Genomic DNA, 20,633 nt, shown 5'->3' on the forward strand with positions numbered 1-20,633 from the left:
GGTCGGCCTAGGGAACTTAATTTTCAAACTCCTTATTTACTGCTGGCGTGGAAAATGTCATGTTATTATTTAAGGCATTGAGGTATGAACATGCACTACAGACCAGTGTTAATTTTTAAGTCAAATTTCTATTTAGTTTTAGTCTTTTGCTTAAAATGTCATTTCAGTTTTAGTCCCATTTGAGTCTTTTGACTAAAACGCAGTTTTAGTCATATTTTAGTCATCTCAATTGTTTTAGTTGTATTTTAGTCGACTAAAATAGTATTTATTTAGTCAACAAAAATGTTTTAGTCAACAAAATTAACACTGGTGCTGATGCAAACTGCCAGACCTATGCCACTGTTGTCAGCATCTAAAACAAGCCTTCCATGAAAATTTAAAGTCCACACTATTGAAAGCCCTCAAAGTCAAATAACCTGCAAAGGCAATTGAAAAATACTCACACAGGTCCCAACTTGAAGTGCCCAGCTATCCCAGCAAGCATTAGCAAGGTACGTTGACATCAATTGTGCCTTCCAGAAGCCAACGCAGAGGTAAGAATTGGTATTTTTTTTTTAGCAAAAGCTTTATTATTAAATCTCCTTTGCACACAATTTGACTTTGAAGGGTTGGGGGGGGGGGCTTTCTATAGAGTAGACCTTTAATTTGCAAGGAAAGTACCCTTTAAAAATGAAAATGCTTGTGAAATACAAATGCAGTTAGCTGCAAATATGCCGGGAGGATTAAATGCAGCTTATTACTGTTCTGCATGTGCCCAGGGATATGCTGTAATGAGGCTGCAGGATATGAGCGGCATTAGGACATACCAAAGGTTGAAAAAAAAAAGCTAAAACCCGTTTGTTTCCTCTTCCCCCAAATTCTCTGTCCTACGCCACATTTTGTTACATCCAACAGGCTGCAGCAATGGAAATCTTCCTGTGCTAATTAACATTTTTTATAATTATCTTTTTATGCCCAACAGTCAGGTGGAGTACATTTCATTACTATTTTTTTAGATATCTACAATTCAGTTGCCTGTTATAAAGGTTTTTGAGTCTGTGAGTTGTATATGACCCTATGTTATTGTAACATCTCTGGATCGCTCTAAATTGCACAAACCTCTTGCTGTGTGACACTAAATGAATTTCCACAGGGAGCTCGCATTGCGACCACCAACATTTTTATTTGCGTTCAGACATTTAAATCTAAACATGGAGCAGGGTGATGACATAGATACAAATGCAGGGCTTTACATTATCAGTTCTGCTCAGCTGTAGCACTGAGACCTAAAAAAATGATTCTGTCAAGACGATTATTCAGACTGAGTCAGCATGTTTGTTAATATAGAAAATATTGTGAATATATACCTTTTTTTTTGAGTTCCTTATATTATTTGTCATGTAAATTCCCTTTTACTTTTGCTATCCTTGGAGGACTGACAAAATTATGAATTTTCCTATATAAGTGCAAATATTTAAGTGCATTTGTTTCCATGCATCAATAATGCGTAAAGGGATCATGAAAGGAGATGTAAACCTGTGAGTTCACAAATGGATTATTTTATTTATTATTTTTATCCAGAAAGCAATTTACTTTATAACAAACCATGTTGTATGTGGTAATGGCAGTCTAAAAACTTGCACAGCTTGGCAGTCGATCATATTTCATCCGTAACAGCCTATATAGAGATAGTACCCTGTCTGTATATTAGAGCCTCATTTTCACTTCAAGACTAAGTTGCCAAAAATGCCTAAAGAGCATGCTAAGCAGGTTTTTCAGTACCTGTTAAGTGCTCTCTAAACGCATAACAGCTCAGCTGAAATGCTCACTTTAAAATTTGTCAGGCATTGTTGCATACACAAAAACACTGGTCATGTATACTCTTTACTAGGGATGAGCCAAACCCCCCCCCCCCCCCCCCAATCGGTTTGCACCTGAACCTTCGAACGGACCGAACAAACATTTAGACCCATTGACGTCTATGGGACTTGAACGTTCGGATTCAAAAGTGCTCATTTTAAAGCCTAATATGCAAGTTATTGTTGTAAAACGTCTTTGAGAGCCCGGGTCTTGCCCCAGGGAACATGTATCAATGGAAAAAAAGTTTTAAAAATGTTTTTTTCAGGAGCAGTGATTTTAATGATGCTTAAATAAAAAAGAAATATGAAAATTTCCTTTAAATATTGTACCTGCTGGGTGTCTATAGTATGCCTGTGAAAACGTCTTTGAGAACCCGGGTCTTCCCCCAGGGAACATGTACCAATAGAAAAAAAAGTTTTAAAAACGGTTGTTTTTTTCAGGAGTCCTGAAAAAACGACTATAACACCCAGCAGGTACAATATTTAAAGGAAATTTTCATTTATTTTTTTATTTAAGCATCATTAAAATCACTGCTCCTGAATCTTTAGGTGCAAACTCCAGAGCACATGGCCAGTACACACCAAGTAGCTTTAGTTGCAAACTACAGAGGACACAGGCAATACACCACGTGAGAACACTGCAGCTAGCACAATCACCTGTCTGCCAGTAAATTAGGAAGAACTGATCTAGCTAAACTATACAGTGTATAAATATATGTAAAACACCTGGGATGTATATATATCCTCTACACACTGTAACATTAACTGACTAGCATGCCTGCCTGCTCTATCTACCTGCAAAAAAATGACACTCTCTCTGTCCTCTCAACCACCGCAACACACTACACAAGGCCGACCTGCAGGCGGCCTTTTATAGTGTGGGGCATGTACTAAACCCCCTGAGCCATAATTTGCCAAAACCACCCTGGCTTTGGCCAATTATGGCTCTCCGTTTTTTGCAAGTGGTGTTTCGCCAAGCATGCGGGTCATAGTGCATGCTTGGCCAATCATCGGTCAGCGATGCCGCAGTGAATTATGGTCTGTAAAACCTAACTCGAATTTGGCGCGAACGACCCGTTTTGTTCGTATTTCGACGAACGATCGAACATACGATGTTCGAGTCGAATATGAGTTCGACTCTGATACAAAGCTCATCCCTACTCTTTACATCTAGCATCTGTGTGAACATCACCTAAGGCAAGGAGGGTATATTATGCATGTTATAAAGCTTCCTATAAACGCCCATCAGAAGTGCAGTAAAAATCTGCATCATTAAAACATGTATGCTCAGATTGTCCAAGCATAGTCTATATTTATGCCTATGGCGAAAGGAAGATATGGCCAGCTAATAGGGCCTCATGCACACTGCAGTTTTTGGACATTTTTACAGCTGCTGTTTTTGGCTTCAGACATTTTTTTTCTACAGTCAATAAACTCCAGCGTGTTATTCTATGTGTCCATGCACACACAGGCTGTTTTTGGCTGGAAAAAAATAATCAAAACGAGTGGGTTCTGAGAAATTTTAATCTGGAAAAAGCGCGCGATAAATGCTCAAAAACGAGGCACACCAGCATTTAAAGTTTTTGATCCCATTGAAAAAAAAAAATCATTGAACGCAAAAAAAAACCCTAATGCTATTGCAAAAACACTGAAAAACGTTGAAAAACGCACTATTTTTTATTAAATAACAAACATGTTATACTTGGCTCCACTGTGCAGCTCGTTTTGCACAGGGTGGCCCCGAACCCTGTCTTCTGGGGTCCGGCTGTCTCGGCTCCCCCCCGCAAGGACTCAACACCTTTATGCGAGCATGGTGTGGAGTGCTTGCGGTCTCCCGTGATACAGTAAGTGGCTATATCACTCGGCGACGCGTCATTGGATGTGATTGACAGAAGCGCGAGCCAATGGCTGCGCTAAGCTATGACTAAACACTAGCTATAGTGTGAAACACGTCGGCTGTCCGTGGTTCGATTGCTGTGACTTGTAGTGCTGTTCCTATTTTAAATAAAGGCAGCTATTGTTCAAGAGTTCAGCTGTCCAGAAATATGTCCTTGTTGTTCCTTTCAATCAACCAATAAATGAGTTGGGAAGACAGCCGAGAAGCCTGCTCGTTAACGGGACTTTTGAGGGGTGCCGCTAATACTCGGATATTTTTTCACCTTAATGCATAGAATGCATTAAGGTGAAAAAAAATTTACCTTAACAACCCCTTTAAGGTGATATTAAACACAATACCAAAAATTTTATTTAATGCAGAGCACTAATCCTTATATGTGATGACTGCAATTGTTTTTGCTTTTTAGGTTTTTTTTTCTCTCTGCTTTCACCTGGTGATCTGGCTAGTTACGCACCTCCTGTGTAAGGGTACCTGCACCTTGGATGAAGAAGCAATAGAGACACCTTTTGGACAACAGCATTGTCAGTCCGGGGAGAGTAGTGTTCGAATTTAATAGCAGATATAAACACACCAGTTGAAGCCAAACTCCAGCTAATACTTTTTAAGTAGTTACAGCAACAGTTTTTTTTCCTTTTGGAATAAAGTTTTTACATTAAATGAGAAAAAGGCCATTGTAATCACCCCTGTCAGTGGTAAATGGTTTGTCTCAACCCTCTAAACAGAACTTCATGGCCAGATCACCAGGCGAAGTAAGCAAAGGCAGATCAGATAAATAAAGAGAGCCTAAAAAATAACTAATGCAGCCACTACTTCTAACAATTGATGAGCTGCAATATAATTTATTTGGGTTTTAATTATGCACCTCAATGCACCTTCTCATAATACTTGTGTTGCAAGTTGGTATCATACATGTCACAATCTTAATTTTTTTTTAGATCTAGCAATGGTGTAGTACAAGAGCCTGCTTCATTGGACACAAAGTAATTGATTGTCTAGAGTGGCCATCATAATACATAGTGTTGGTAAATCTAATGGTGATTTTGCAAAGATTTTACAATTCTATTGTCACATGATCCGCTTATTAATATTAGTCACAGACCTCTGAATAATAAATGTAATTTGGGCTATACTGATCTTTGTTTGTGATAATTTGGTTTCTAACCTCCAACCAAGCACATTTAGCATTCAGGGTTTTTACTATACAGGGAATGTTTCAACCTTGCAAGGGGAGCTAGTAGTTCATTCATTCTAGTGACTCTTAACGGCTGGTAGATATTGCCTGATCTTCATTCCTATGGCCACATTACATAGTCTGGTTGAAAACGACACAAGTTCATCCAGTTAAACCAATAGAAGGAAAAAAATATATACAATCTTATACATACAGCTGATCCAGAGGAAGGAAAAAAACACCAATAAAGCATAACCCAATTTTCTCCAGCAGGGGGAAAAAAATCCTTCCTGATCTCTCAAGAGGCCATTGGATGTTCCCTGGATCAACTTTACCCATAAATATTGGTATTCAGTTGTAATGTGCATCTATGAAATAATCCAGGCATTTTTTTTTAAACAATCTGCTGGAACCACCCCTTGAGGGAGTCTATTCCACGTTTTCACAGCTGTTATTGTGAAGAAGCCATTCTGTATTTAGAGATGAAATCTTTTCCTTCAGACTTAAAGCTTGCCCCCTTATCCTCTGTGAAGATCTTAAAGGCCATAACTCAACACCAGGTTCACTATATGGACCACTGGTGTCCCAAACTGAACTGCATATTCAAGATGAGGTCTTACTAATGATTTGTAAAGAGACAAAATGATCACTTTCTCTCTTGTCCATACCTCTCTAAATACAAAGAATTGTGTTCACTTTGGAAACTGCAGCTTGGCATTGTATGCCATTATTAAGCCTATGATTTACCAGATTTCTACCAGATCTACATTAAGATTAGCAATATACAGGAACATGTATAAACACCCCCGTGGCAGACCATGACTTGTGGTGAGGATGGGGGGGATAGTGATTGGTCAGAATCCATTTTCTCAAACTCATTTTCCAAGCATCATAGATGGCTTTAACAAATGTTTTGGGAAAGCCTTTCCATAAAATATATTGGTGGTTAGATATTTCTCACCACCAGCTGAAGTCTATAAACAAACGTAAAGCTGATCCAGCTATTTTAGTAATCTCTTATGACAGAAGGTGCTCCTCCCCAGATTGCCATTTTTCTTTTGGAGAAATGGATCAATTGGACAGCTTTACATTGCACATTGCTGTAAAGATACCCTGGTTCACTCTCCCTACTCGACCACATCTCCCTCCCCCAGGCCATGACCCAAGACTTGCTAACCAAACTTCACTGTGTGTAATGTCAGCATGATGCCACTTGTGAACTGGTAGGTGTTACTAGTGTTCATAAATAAAGCCACTGAAAAAAAAAAATGAGGTCTAGATAATGGACAAGGAAAGCTCTTAGATACTTACATATAATCTATAACTCAAACAATCACATAGTCTCCAAAGAAGGTGTTTTTTACATGTTCAACCAACTAGCAAAGGAAACTTTGAGAAATAATTCAGTTAAAAAGACCTACGTATTGTATATATTTATCACATGAGAATTGAGAGATCATAGCCATTTATTATGCAAGCCAAGCTTTGCCAGCAAGGCTTAACTATCCGCAAGCTTAGCTTGTTAACTGTTTTTTTTATTTGCGATTATAACATTTTAAAAATATTAGTTGCAATGCCGCACGACTATTTACGTTGGCAGAATGGCACGGCTGGGCACGTGGATATACAGGTACGCCCCCTTTAAGATGCCCAGCCGTGAGCATGCCACCGCTCTCGTAACCCGGTCCTGTCCTCCGTGACCTCGCCCGCGATCGGGTCACAGAGAGGAAGAACGGGGAGAGGTGAGTGTAAACAAACTTTCTCCATTCTTACTAGTACGGCTGTCAGTGATCGTCTGTTCCCTGTGTTAGGGAACGACGATCGGAGACATCACACGCACAGCCACGCCACGCCCCCCCACAGTAAGAACACTCCTTTAGAACACAGTTAACCCTTACAGTGCCTCCTCCTGGTTAACCCCTCCACTGCCAGTGTCATTTTCACAGTAATTTGGCTGTGAAAAGGACAATTGTCCCAAAAATGTGTCAAGTGTCCAATGTGTCCGCCATAATGTCGCAGTCACGAAAAAAATCGCTGATTGCCACCATTGGTAGTAAAAAAAAATTATAAAAATGCCATAAAACTATCCCCTATTTTGTAAACGCTATAAATTTTGCGCAAACCAATCAAACGCTTATTGAGATTTTTTTTTTTTACCAAAAATATGTAGAAGAATACGCATCGGCCTAAATTGAGGGAAAAAACGTTTTTGTTTTTTTTATATATATATATTTTTTTTGGGGATATTTATTCTAGCAAAAAGTAAGATATTGCATTTTTTCCAAAATTGTTGCTCTATTTTTGTTTATAGCGCAAAAAATTAAAACCGCAGAGGTCAAATACCATCAAAATAAAGCTCTATTTGTGGGGAAAGAAGGACGCCAATTTTGTTTGGGAGCCACGTTGCACGACCGTGCAATTGTCAGTTAAAGTGACGCAGTGCCGAATCGCAAAAATGGCCCAGGTCCTTAACCTGCATATTGGTCCGGGTCTTAAGTGGTTAAATTAACCCAAATACATTTTTAGACCATATCTTTCACCTAAGCAGGCAGAGTGAAGGCAATGCTCACACCCTGAAGCTCAGGAAGTGGGGTATTTACATTTAAATGCTTTACATTTTTCACTGGGTTAAAAAAATAAAAAGTTTTGTAAAGTAGTGTCAGAACCGTACAATATGTCTGTCTTTGGCTTTAAGGGGTATTTCAATGTATTCACTGGTTATGCAAACTGATTTTTGTTTAATAATTGTATGGTATTGTTTAATCATTAATATACAATGCATGACAATGCAAATGTAGACAGTTTAATGTTAAAACTTGGTGCATACATGTATTTCTAAATAATAACAGAACATTTTCTAAACCTCTAGTGTACAGCAGCAACTATAAGGCAAAATCAAGTATTTTGTTAAATGTTTTATTAAATCTGTCACTAGTAAAACAGAAATGTTAAAATTCCTTTTCTGCACGTAATCCTGATTCTGCTGATTTTTCGTATGCATCCCCTACAAATTTAGCAGGCACCTTCGACTCATGGCTCTTTTGGGAGACAGACTTTAACCACTTGCTTACTGGGCACATAAACCCCCTTAGTTCCCAGGCGAAATTTCAGCTTACAGCACTGCGTCGCTTTAACTGAAATTTGCACGGTCGTGCGACGTGGCTCCCAAACCAAATTGGCGTCCTTTTTTTCCCACAAATAGAGCTTTCTTTTGGTGGTATTTGATCACCTCTGCGGTTTTTATTTTTTGCACTATAAACAAAAAAAGAGCGACAATTTAAAAAAAATATATATATTTTTTACTTGTTGCTATAATATCCCAATTTTGTTTTAAAAAAAAAAATTTTCTCAGTTAAGGCCGATACGTATTTTTCTACGTATTTATGTAAAAAAAAAAAAAAACGCAATAAGCGACTGGTTTGCGCAAAAGTTATAGCGCCTACAAAATAGGGGACAGAATTACGATTTTTTTATTATTATTTTTTTTACTAGTAATGGCGGCGATCTGCGATTTTTATTGGGACTGCGATATTGCGACGGACGTATCGGACACTTTTGACACAAATTTGGCGCCATTCACATTTATACCGCGATCAGTGGTATAAAAATGCACTAATTACTGTATAAATGTGACTGGCAGGGAAGGGGTTAACACTAGGGGGTGAGGAAAGGGTTAAATGTGTATCCTAGGTGTGTTCTAACTGTGTGGGGGGAGGGGGTGACTGGGGGAGGTGACGATGCTGTGTCCCTATGTACAAGGGACACAGATCGGTCTCCTTCTGTGACAGCACGTGGAGCTCTGTGTTTACACACAGAGCTCCACGTCCCTGCTGTCTTACCGACGATCGCGTGTACCCGGCGGACATCGCGGCCGCCAGGTACACGCATCGGCTTCCCAGCGATGCGCCGGGACAGTGTTTACCCGCTGCGTGCCCCCCAGTGGCGCGCGCGGGTAATGCTTTTAAATGACGTCCAAAGACGTCCAGTTGGCACTTGAGAGCCGCGCTGTTGACATCTTTTGTCAATAGCGCGGGTCTCAAGTGGTTAAGAGAAACAGAGGTGCTCATACACATGCAGTATAATAGTTTGCAAATCCATATACTAGTTTGATGGAGGAAAGATTGTTCAACAGTTGGATCATGTATATACAGTATGTTCAACTACTGGACATGCTCATTTGTATAAACAAATTCTGAGGGAAAACAAATGATTACATAGGAAAACCCAACACAGCTTATCAACTTTCCCTCTTAATTTGGTTGATCAATAATGTCTGCTCGCATCTGGATGTACGACAGTCACCAGAACCATCTGATTTTGAAAAAGGGTCATCTAAGGTCACATTAACGTGATAATATATGGATTTAGTGTACATCAGTGCATGTAATAATACATTTGAACTACATAGAGGGAACTGTTTTGGGTGTGATTACAGCATGGGAAATTTGGCATATTTGATATTTTCTGTATAACTTTGTCCTTTCCACCAGTTCAGCAGACAACAGGTTACAGTCTAGAAGTATATAAAACTCAACCTCTTGGCATTAGGGAAAATCTAAGGTCTTAACAATTTCAGCATTTTGTCTTGACCACATGTTTCTATTTAAGGTTGGGCATTTCATTTGTTATTGTGTTTGCTTTGTGATTTACTCCTGTTTTAAACAGAGCAAGACAATAATTTGAACCAGTCGATAGAGAAACCCGACCACTGAGCGGCACAATTGAATTTCTAGTGCGTCTCCACTGTTTTTATAGAATGTGGTTTAGTCATAGAAGAACTAGAAATGTGCACAAATTTATCTGTCTGCTGTTCAGATAAATGTAGACCATGAACTGGAACCAAAGTAATTTTGTGTATACTGAGTGGGATGTGTGTATGTGTTTGGGTTTTCAGCAATGGCACATAGTGATTTGTGGTTGGGACGATGGAGGCTGTTGAGTAATCAGTTACAGGAGCCTAACCCTGACATTACCTTTCACCCTAAACTGAACATTGTCCCTGAAAGGACCTTCTGCTGCCTTAGGGTTTAGCTTGATTTCATTGTTTAGGACAAATTGGTGCTACTGAAGCTAAGTGCATTTCATTATGAAATTTCAAATTCATGTAGAGAACAATCTAAATGCCAAGGTTGCTTAAGCTAACAAAGATTTTTAACTGAATTACACCCATACCTTTTGACATGCACTCATACTTGCGCAGAGTTACGTGGTGGTATCTTAGGCTCCTGTTTCATGTTTGTTTTTTCCTGGGAAAATCCCATGTTTATATTTTTGTAAGAGTACAAAGTTAACTAGGAAAATGATATTCGGCACACTCAGTCTGTTCATTTTTCACTTCTGTCCCGTCCAACATTGAATCTGCTTGTATACAAAGTATGTAACACTCATTTATCTTGTATCCTGACTCCTACAGTTTTGGCCAATACTTGCATTATACCAAATTGTAAGTAAGTGGAATTAATTTAGGGGACAAAGCAGAACAAATATGTCATTATAAAAAAAAAAACACTGAAACTTGCCCTGTTTTTAAAGTAGAAATGCTATGCAATATCTTGAAAGCTGCTTCTCTGTTGGCCTGTGTATGTTTTAGCATTAAATGCAATATTAAGAGCTTTGTTTTTCTTGTAGTCACCTGACCACCAAAGCCCAGGTTCCTTTTGTTAGTATGTGGCTGGTGGGTGTGAATTCTCTCTCCAATGCCTAAAGCACAAAACGCCAGAGGGTGACATCACTGCCCTATGGGTATCCACCCCATTGGTTGCTCTGCACATTTAAACAGAAGGGTCAGAGCTTTGTGGTCACATTACCGCTTGGATAAACAAGAAAAAAAGATTTACCGGTACACTGCAATTAATGCTAAATTGTATGCAAGGCACCATTTAAAAGGTGGCTATTTTATATACTGTATTTATTGGCATATAACACTCACTTTTTTACCCTGAAAATAGAGGGTAAACTGTGCCTGCGTGTTATACGCAGGGGGCTGTGGAAGTTTTTTTCCTGAAACTTCCCTCATAAAGTTAGGGTGCGTGTTATACGCCTGTGCGTGTTATACGCCGATAAATACGGTAGCCATAATTTAAAATTGGTTCATCTTTTTCCTTGGACATTTTAAGCTCAAAGAGGGCAAAGAAGAGGACTCATACTTTAAATCATATGCAACATTCATGTGTTAACCAGAGGAAACTCTATGATGAAAGCCCAATTCTCTCACCAATCTCTTTACTGAGGGCATTTCCATTCCATAGTCTTCCACAAATAACTGGACATATAATTCTGATGGTCTGTCTGATGAGAGGTTCTCTAGCCACTGAAAAAAAAAGCCCTTTGCCTAACTGTGCCTTTAACCACTTCCATACCAGGTACTTACGCAGCTTCCCGCCCAAGCCAATTTTCAGCTTTCAGCACTGTCGCACTTTGAATGGCAATTGCGCGGTCATGCTACACTGTACCCAAACAAAATTGGCGTCCTTTTTTCCCCACAAATAGAGCTTTCTTTTGGTGGTATTCGATCACCTCTGCGATTTTTTTTTTTTGCGCAACAACTAAAAAAAGGCTGAAAATTTGGAAAAAAAATTACGTTTTTATTTTTTTCTGTTAATTTTTTTGTAAATAAGTTTTCTCTTTCAATTACGGGCACTGATATGGCGGCACTAATGGGCACCGATGAGATGGCACTGATGGACATCGATGAGGTAGTACTGATGGGGACCGATGAGGTGGCACTGATTGGCGGCGCTGGTATGCGACACTGATGGGCACACATAGGCGGCACTGATGGGCACACATAGGCGGCACTGATGGGCACACATAGGCGGCACTGATGGGCACACATAGGCGGCACTGATGGGCACACATAGGCGGCACTGGGCACTCATGGGCGGCACTGGGCACTCATAGGCGGCACAGATGGGCACTCATGGGCGGCACAGATGGGCACTCATGGGTGGCACAGATGGGCACTGCTAGGTGGGCACTGGGCATAGATGGGCACTGTGGGGTGGCGCTGATGGACACTGGGGTGGCGCTGATGGACACTGGGGTGGCGCTGATGGACACTGGGGTGGCGCTGATGGACACTGGGGTGGCGCTGATGGACACTGGGGTGGCAGCACTGATTGTTGCCAGTCAGTGCCCATTTGTGGGCACTGACTGGCATCTTTTTTCTTTGTTTTATTTTTTATTTTATTTTTAGACTTTTTTTTTTTTTTTAGCTTTTTTTTTTTTTTTGCCCACCCTGGTGCTCCAGGGTGGGCATCCCTGGTGGTCCAGTGTGGCGATCCGAGGGGGGGCTGCGCTGATAAACAATCAGCGCTAACCCCCCCTGTCAGGAGAGCCGCCGATCGGCTATCCTCTACTCGCGTCTGTCAGACGCGAGTGAGGAAGAGCCATCGGCGGCTCTTCCTGTTTACATCGTGATCAGCCGTGGTTGGACACGGCTGATCACGTGGTAAAGAGTCTCCGCCGGAGGCTCTTTACCGAGATCGGAGATGCAGGGTGTCAGACTGACACCCCGCATCACCGATCGCCGCGATGCGCGCCCCCACGGGCGCGCGCGGCATGAAATCCTGCAGGACGTTCTAGAACGTCCTGTCAGGATTTCATAACCACTTCCCGGACGTAAATCGGCCATAGGCCGGGCGGGAAGTGGTTAAATAGAGGATGCTATACTGGATGCACCAATGGCTTGCTCAGCTGTTCACGATCTCATTGTTCATTTTAGGGATTAGTACCTATTAAGACTGTCATGCGACTTTCTGTGACTCATGTTCTTCCTTAAATTTTGTAAAGACTTGTAGTGTGATAACTGTCATTAATTTGACTCTAAATTCTTCTGATATTAGCAGTACATGCTGTATTTGAGTGCAAAAGCTAATTTCTATATTTTCTCTTGTACTAGGAATTCCTCCAAGGAGACTGTAGTAAAGCCAAACAGAAGCTGGGCTGGGAACCTAAAGTGCCATTTGAAGTAAGTATTTCCATTGTCCATAACATTTGTTTTAGCTGTAAGCTGTTAAAGAAAATTGAAAATAAATATCATTCAGATGCAATCTTTATCTCACTATTATTCTGTTACATTAAACCTGAACGTCAGTAAAATGTTCAATGCTCTCTTCTGTGTTTAACCACTTCTTTAGCCACGGAAGGTTTACCCCCCCCCTTCATGACCAGGCCATGTTTTGTGATACGGCACTGCGTTTTTTTTAACGGACAATTGCGCGGTCATGCAACACTGTACACAAAATTATAAAGAAATTTATCAAATCTAATTTCCTTATCAATGTAGGCCAATATGTATTCTGCTACACATTTTTGGTTAAAAAAAATGATAATTGGCATATATTTTTAGAGTTTGCACAAAAGTTATAGCGCCTACAAATGATGGGATTTTTTATGGAATTTTTATTTATTTATTTTTTCAGATATTTATAGTGGAACTGTGACATTGCGGTGGACAAATCGAACACTGACACTTGACACTTTCTTGGGGACCAGTGACACCAATATAGTGATCAGTGCTAAATAATATGCACTGTAACTTTACTAATGACACTGGCAGAGAAGGGGTTAACATCAGGGGCGATCAAAAGGTCAAATGTGTCTCTAGGGAGTTCTTTCTAACTGTGGGGGGGGGGAGGACAGAGATCCATGTTCCTGCTTTACAGAAACGCAAGTTCTCTGTATTCTCCTGTCACAGAACGGCAATCTGCCTTTTTTTTTTTATTGTGATTCATTTTTAGGGCATTCTCTCACCAAATAGGTGACCTTGTACAGTGGGCAATTAACATTAAATAAGGGTTGAAGCAGATGAGGATTTCCACTGGAGAAGGATCATTTTTCCTTTCATAGAACAGTAATAATCCTATCCGCGTCCTAAAGGTCCGAAGATGAGCCAGAGTGTCCACCAAACCCGGCAAACAAACCTCCACTCTCCGGGGCACATGAATAGTGGTCACAGTGTATGACCAAGACCACCGCGTTCCAAAAAGCTTGAATATAAGGGCATTGCCAAAAGATATGGATAAAGTCTGCTGAGTCCGCTGCACACTGCCAACACTCTGCAAAAACTGAGGGATATATTCTGTGTAAACGTGCAGGCTTTGGATAGATCCTATGTAGGAGTTTGTACTGAATGAACCTGTCCCTTGGGGAAACCAACTATAGAAAGGCACACTACCATGTTTCCTACCAATCGTTTTCATCTAAGCTAGGGATGTGCAGTGGCCATTTAGATTTAAAGTGGATGTAAACCCGAATTTTTAAATTTTTTTGCTGTCACGATGTAGAGTAAATGATTTAATATCATCTGTGCCCAGCTTTGCCACAAAGAGTTAATCCAGCTCTGAGCAATCCTCTTCCTCTCCTCTCCCCCCTCTTCTCTCTATCTCTCCCCCCTCTTCTCTCTATCTCTCCCCCCTCTTCTCTCTATCTCTCCCCCCTCTTCTCTCCATCTCTCCCCCCTCTTCTCTCCATCTCTCCCCCCTCTTCTCTCCATCTCTCCCCCCTCTTCTCTCCATCTCTCCCCCCTCTTCTCTCTATCTCTCCCCCCTCTCTCGCTCCCCCCTCTCTCTCTCTCTCTCTCTCTCTCTCTCTCTCTCTCTCTCTCCTAGAAACACCTCCCTAGGGAACTCAACCACTTGATCGCCCCCTAGTGTTTATATAGTGATCAGTGGTGTGTGTGTGTATATATGTGTGTGTGTGTGTATATATGTGTGTGTGTGTATATATGTGTGTGTGTGTGTATATATGTGTGTGTGTGTGTATATATGTGTGTGTGTGTGTGTGTGTGTGTATATATATATATATATATATATCTCCCCTATTTTGTAGACACTACACTATATAGCTTTTGCGCAAACCAATCAGTATACGCACTTTTTTTTAACAAAACTACGTAGATTACATATTGGCCTAAACCAGTGGTTCTCAACCTTTCCAGTGCCGTGACCCCTTGATAAAATTACCCAAGTTGAGGTAATCCCTAACAATGAAATAATTTTGGTAGCGTGGGTTGTTGGCACCCAAGGTAGAACAAGTAACTTGTGCCCCTAACCCACGGACATATAGTGATCCCCGAGTTCTGTACAGTATTAAAACCCCTTATGGTACATTTTTAGGATGTACCACTCTTTCTCTTTGTTCTCCTTTTTTTCCCATTTATCCTTTTTATCTCTCTATCCTAATTTCCCTGCTGGGCGGCCGCGAGAAGGCTGGGAGAGCCGTACGGGCTTCAGGAGCAGCCAAGGATTCGGTGACCCCTGGCAAATCGTCATTTGACCCACGGGGGAGTCCCGACCCCCAGGTTGAGAACCACTGGCCTAAACGGATGAAGATATTTGTGTTTTTTTAATTAGGATATTTATTATAGCAAAAAGTAAACCATATTTTTCTTCAGTGCAAAAAATAACCACACAAGTGATCAAATACCACAAAAAGAAAGCTCTATTTGTGGGGGGGGAGGGACATAAATTTTGTTTGTGTACAACATTGCATGACTGCGCAATTGTCAGTTAAAGTGACACATGGCCTGGTTGTTAAGGGGGTAAATAATTCCAGGGCGGAAGTGGTTAATAATACTTTGGGAGACAGTATAACCATAAAGGTTATGGTGGCAAATGACTAACGCAATCAAAAATCCACACTCTTATATGTGTAGCACAGTAAAGCCTTCTTAAAACAGAAGGTATTTTTCATGTTTTATTCCATCACTATCTTTTACCAAAAATCTGAGTAGTATTCTTCATTTCAGGAAATTGAGCAAAGCCATGACGATCAGAATTGGATCCTTTTAGCCTGATGCACATTAAGATTGCATTACTCCCTTCTCACTATATACCTTATGGTTGTTGGTTGTTCTGTCTTGTTGGGTCCCAAACCTTACTCCATAGAAGCCATGTTTCCCATACACCACTGAAACAACTCTATTCAGTTTGGAATAAATGGCTCTATAATATTGGCTATACTTGAACTATACACTAGCAGTTATGTAGAGAAAGGCTAGTGGGGGAAAAAAAACCTATAGACTACGAAGTCAATTTCCACTTGGGAAAAAGGGTCCTTGTGCAGCTTCTCATAGTTAAAAAAAAAAAAATATTGGATTCTGCTTGATTAGGAGTGGCAATTATTCTTTTGCAAAAGCTTTCCTAAAAAAATACAGTGAAATCTTAACAAATTGGCAAACAAATTAAGTTACTGGCAAAATAGATTTTGCTGGATTATTTTCTTCATAGACCAAATGAGACGATGGGTTTCTTTGCGCAACTTTATAAATAAGCACAACTGTTAAAACAAATATTTTCTTGAATAAAATTTGAATAGCAATTTTACCAGTAACAAACAGATCCATTAATATGACACTAATCTGTTTGTAAAGTCCAACTTGCATATGCCCTTTATAATATAAACCTAGTGCAGTTTCAGGAAAACTTTCTGTCTGGGGAAAAAAAGTGCAAGTTGTCAAGACTTATAACTGTCATATATGTATGGAAAAAAAAACTGTGTGTGGCCACCCTTGATTCTGTCAGCTTGTCATAGATGTCAGTCCTGTCTTCAGGTCTAAGCTATCTTGTCAGTCATGATGCAATAGGGAACATGGCCACAGGCATAGCATGACCACCTATGACTCCCTGTGAACCTAATACACCACCTTTAAATTGCTCTAGCTTATTATAATTAATAATCATGCAATATTATCATCTGCAAATTCTTTGCAGATTCAATTTTTTTTTCTTTTAGAACTATACATGAGGCTGTCTTTAAAGCACAATTGAACCCAAAATCAAAATGTAACATATTGTAGGTTAGCAATTATTGGATGTGTTGGCTGCATTTTTTTTCCATGTGGTGATAGCAGGCAGGTAGGGTTATTTTATTGTAGAACAGATTGCATTTCTCTTCTGCAATAAAGAGCCTATCTGCTCACAGTTTTTGAAAGTAGGAATTTCGTTCTACTTTAAATAGTTTGTCTTGGCTCTCGAACTGCCACTTTTGAAGCCCCCACCAATCAACTCTTATACATATCCAAGCCCGAGCTCAATCCAGCACTGTGTACAAGAACATCAGCTCTCCTTGCTCTCTCCCTCCTTATAGGCTCAGAGCCCATGAGGAGGGAGCGGGGTCAAACTGTGCTCTGTGTCTATTGACACACAGAACCAGCTCGGGAGCAAACCCACATGAGTGCCCACATAGCAATTGGCATGCTATGGGGGCAATCTGCATGGGGAAGGAAGCAGGAGCGCCAGCGGGGACCTGAAAAGAGGAGGATTGGGACTGCTCTGTGCAAAACCACACAGAGCATGCAAGTATGACATGTTAAAAAAAATGGAGCTTTACAATCACTTTAACAATCTCCCATCCGCCATATAGACTGTTGGCGGTGGCGTGTCACCACGCTTGCACACGCCCGCAGCACGGCGATCATTGGAGCTGTGTCCCAGGGACACAGCTCAGCCCCGATCTCAATAAAGAGCCGATGACAAGACTCTCTACCCCTCTACCTATGTGATCAGCTGTAGCTAATCGCATGTTAACAAGGAAATGCCGGTTATCAGCTCTTTGCCTCACACTGACAGCATGTGAGGAGAGCCGATCAGCGGCCGTTCCTCACAGAGGAGACCTGCACAGATAATAGGGGGTCCTGATTATCAGTGATGCCTGTCTGTGACCATTACTGATGCCAGTCTGTGCCACCTTTCAGTGCCTGCTCATCAGTGCCACCTTTGTGTGCTGCATATCAGTGCCTCCTCATACATTCCCATCAGTGCAGCATATGAGTGTAGCCTCATCAGCGCACACCAGTGAAGGAGAAAAATTACTTTAAAATTACTATTGTTTTACAAAAGTTTGACAAACTAAGAAAACCCTTTTTTTCCCTCAATTTTTTTTTTTTTCTTAAACCAGTGGCGATTTAAATACCACCAAAAGAAAGCTCAATTTGTGTTAAAAAGAAATAAATTAATTAATTTGGGTACAGTGTTGCATGACCATGCAATTGTCATTCAAGGTGTGACTGAGCTGAAAATTGGCCTGGGCAGGAAGGGCGTAAAAGTGCCCGGTATTAAAGTTGAGGTCACATGTAATTGGAATCCTTCATAGTATGTGGAATAAAAGAGGGGAATTTGGGACTTGAAATGAAGCGCATATGTAGTGTGTCGCCATCCCTGGTTCAGGTAGCTTACCCATTTCCATGAATGAGGCCATCATTGTAGTCATCCCAAAACCTGGCAAGGATCCATTACAACCGGACTCCTATAGACCAATCTCGCTACTTAACACAGACGTTAAATTGTTGGCACGGGTATTGTCCACTAGACTTTCGAGGGTGGTAGCGGGACTGGTCCACTTTGACCAGTCCAGCTTCATTCCTGCTCGATCTACTGCACTGAACATTCATACTATTCCTCAACACTCAACTCCCGGTAGATAACCCTGGCAACGGGGCCATATTTTCTCTCGATTCTGCCAAGGCTTTCGACAGCGTGGAGTAGAACCATTTGTGGGAGGTTTTACAGCGCTTTGGACTGGGTGACAAATTAATTTCATGGGTACAGCTTCTTTACGTGGCCCCTAAGGCAAGAGTGCGGATTAATGACAGCCTTTTCTGTTTCGTGGTGCCCCTTGTCACCCAGTCCTGCTGTTTGCCCTGCCATTGTAACCTCTGGTGGCTATGGTGCGGGCTTCCCCTAATATCAGGGGTTTCCGTAGAGGTCAAAGAGAGTAAAAAAGCTCCTTGTACGCGGACAATACTCCGCTCTACCTAGAAGACACTGAAAATTCCCTGAGGGTGGTGATGCACCTAATAGATCAGTTTGGACAGTTATCAGGCTTTCCCATTAATTGGCACAAGTCGGCTCTGTTGCCACTGGATCCATTACCGGCACCTTAGCAGGATGATGTATCTCACATACAAGTTGTCTCCTTCAAATACTTGGGAATAGTGGTAACTGGGGACCCAAGAAATTATGCAACGTTGAATTTGAAACCACTGCTACACAAATTTCAAATTAAGCAGGCCAGCTGGAGTAGATTACCGCTATCTGTGACCGGGCGAGTAAACCTCATAAAGATCTGGGCATCGCAGCTGTTCTACTTTTTACACAATGCCCCGGTCTGAATACCACAGTATTTGTTCCAGCGCATAGACTCGCTGTTTAAGGCTCTTATTTGGAGAGGTGGAGTGGCAAGAATTAAACTGACCACTCTGCAACTCCCACAGGACCAGGGCGGAATGGCGGTCCCGCACCCTCTAATGCACTGGTTCTCAACCTTTCTAGTGCGTGACCCCCTGATAAAAATTCCCAAGTTGTTGGGCCCCCTAACACTAAAATTATTTTCGTAGCGTGGGTTGTCAGCACTTAAGGCAAGACAAGTCATTTGCACCCCTAACCCATGGACATTTAGCGCTCCCTGAGTCCCTTCCACTCGTACAGTATTAAAACCCCTTATGGTACATTTTAGGATGTGCCCCTCTTTCTTTTTTTTTCTCCTTTTTTTCCCTTTTTTTATTTTATTTTTTGCTCTTCTCATGCTTTTGGTACTATTCTGTTTATTTGATTGTTTGCACTTCCCTATGTTCGAGGGAACTAGGAACTCAATGTTTCTCGGGTTTGTATGATAGCTGTGTTGGCTATTCAGGTAACACCACTTTTATGTTGATATGATGATTGAGACTCCTGTTCATGTATTTCATACGAATGTTACTGTACCATGTAATGCTCTCATTAATAACAACCTTTTTTGTTGATTAAAAAAAATTATCCACTTGGGGTGTCTTTTGCAAGGATGCATTTTCTGCAGTCCAACATAAATGGACAATAAGCAGTGTGGATGTAAATTCGGAATGTTGTGAACTAACCTCCTCTTCTATTATTTCAGGATCTGGTGAAGGAGATGGTAGAATCAGATCTTCATCTAATGAAAACCAATCCCAATGCCTAAAAAGGAAAAAAAGTCTGCCACTTGTATCTGTCAAAGCAGCCAGTGCTAGCTTATAACATCTAATCACTTCTCTACAAAAAGATTTCTAATATCTATTCAATATTTACTTGTGTGCATGACTGCACAATCTTTGGAAGTCTGTTGGGAAATTTACTGGGCATTCTGTTTCTTTTGTTATTTTAGGCTTTATTGTGCAATCTATTCAATGCTGCTGTATTGTGGGGAATTTTTGTATTGCACGTACTTGTCTGATAAAAAAAAAAGAATATGATCTTTTTCTATACCTTTTTGACATGAATCTTGTTTCTCAATAAATTGCATTTCTATGAAAAGTTTGATTTCGATTTTTTATTTTTTTTACTCAGTCTACTTTATTATTTCATGTTTAAAAATAGAGTTGAAATGTAATAGAGAGAATGACATCCCTTGAAGTAAACTGTTGGCTTTAAAAAAAATGCTATTATGAAGCCTAAATTGGACCTTGCTTAAAAAAGTGACATTGCTTACCTTAGTCTGGCTTCTGGAAACTTAACCTGACAGCGCCATGAGATCCTTGGAGAACGAAATGCCATAATCTTATGGAGTCTTTTTTTTTTTTTTTTTTTTGCATGATTTAGGATTCTATTATACCATGAAATTGCAGGGACCACTTTCAAGTAAATCTTTTCTTTGTTCATACTGGGCAAATGCATAGGTTCACGTTATAATTAAACCTAACTCTAGACTGGGTTAAAGAATAAATAAAATAAAAAAGCTGTTACCAGTGTAGGAGTAGTGGGAAATCCCAATG

General features: G+C 40.6%; 1 protein-coding gene across 1 annotated transcript in view; it reads left to right on the top strand.

The window, feature by feature from the left end:
- Positions 1-20,175, top strand: part of GMDS (GDP-mannose 4,6-dehydratase) — a 699,766-nt gene extending 679,591 nt beyond the window's left edge. The window contains exons 11-12 of the mRNA XM_040353629.1: positions 12,807-12,875; positions 19,781-20,175. Of these exons, the coding sequence (XP_040209563.1) occupies positions 12,807-12,875; positions 19,781-19,843 (132 nt within the window). The 3' untranslated portion in view covers positions 19,844-20,175. The remainder of the gene's footprint in view (positions 1-12,806; positions 12,876-19,780) is intronic.
- The last annotated feature ends 458 nt before the right edge of the window (positions 20,176-20,633 follow it).

The sequence above is a fragment of the Rana temporaria genome, chromosome 5 (genome assembly GCF_905171775.1).
Source record: "Rana temporaria chromosome 5, aRanTem1.1, whole genome shotgun sequence".
NCBI classification, from domain to species: Eukaryota; Metazoa; Chordata; class Amphibia; order Anura; family Ranidae; genus Rana; species Rana temporaria.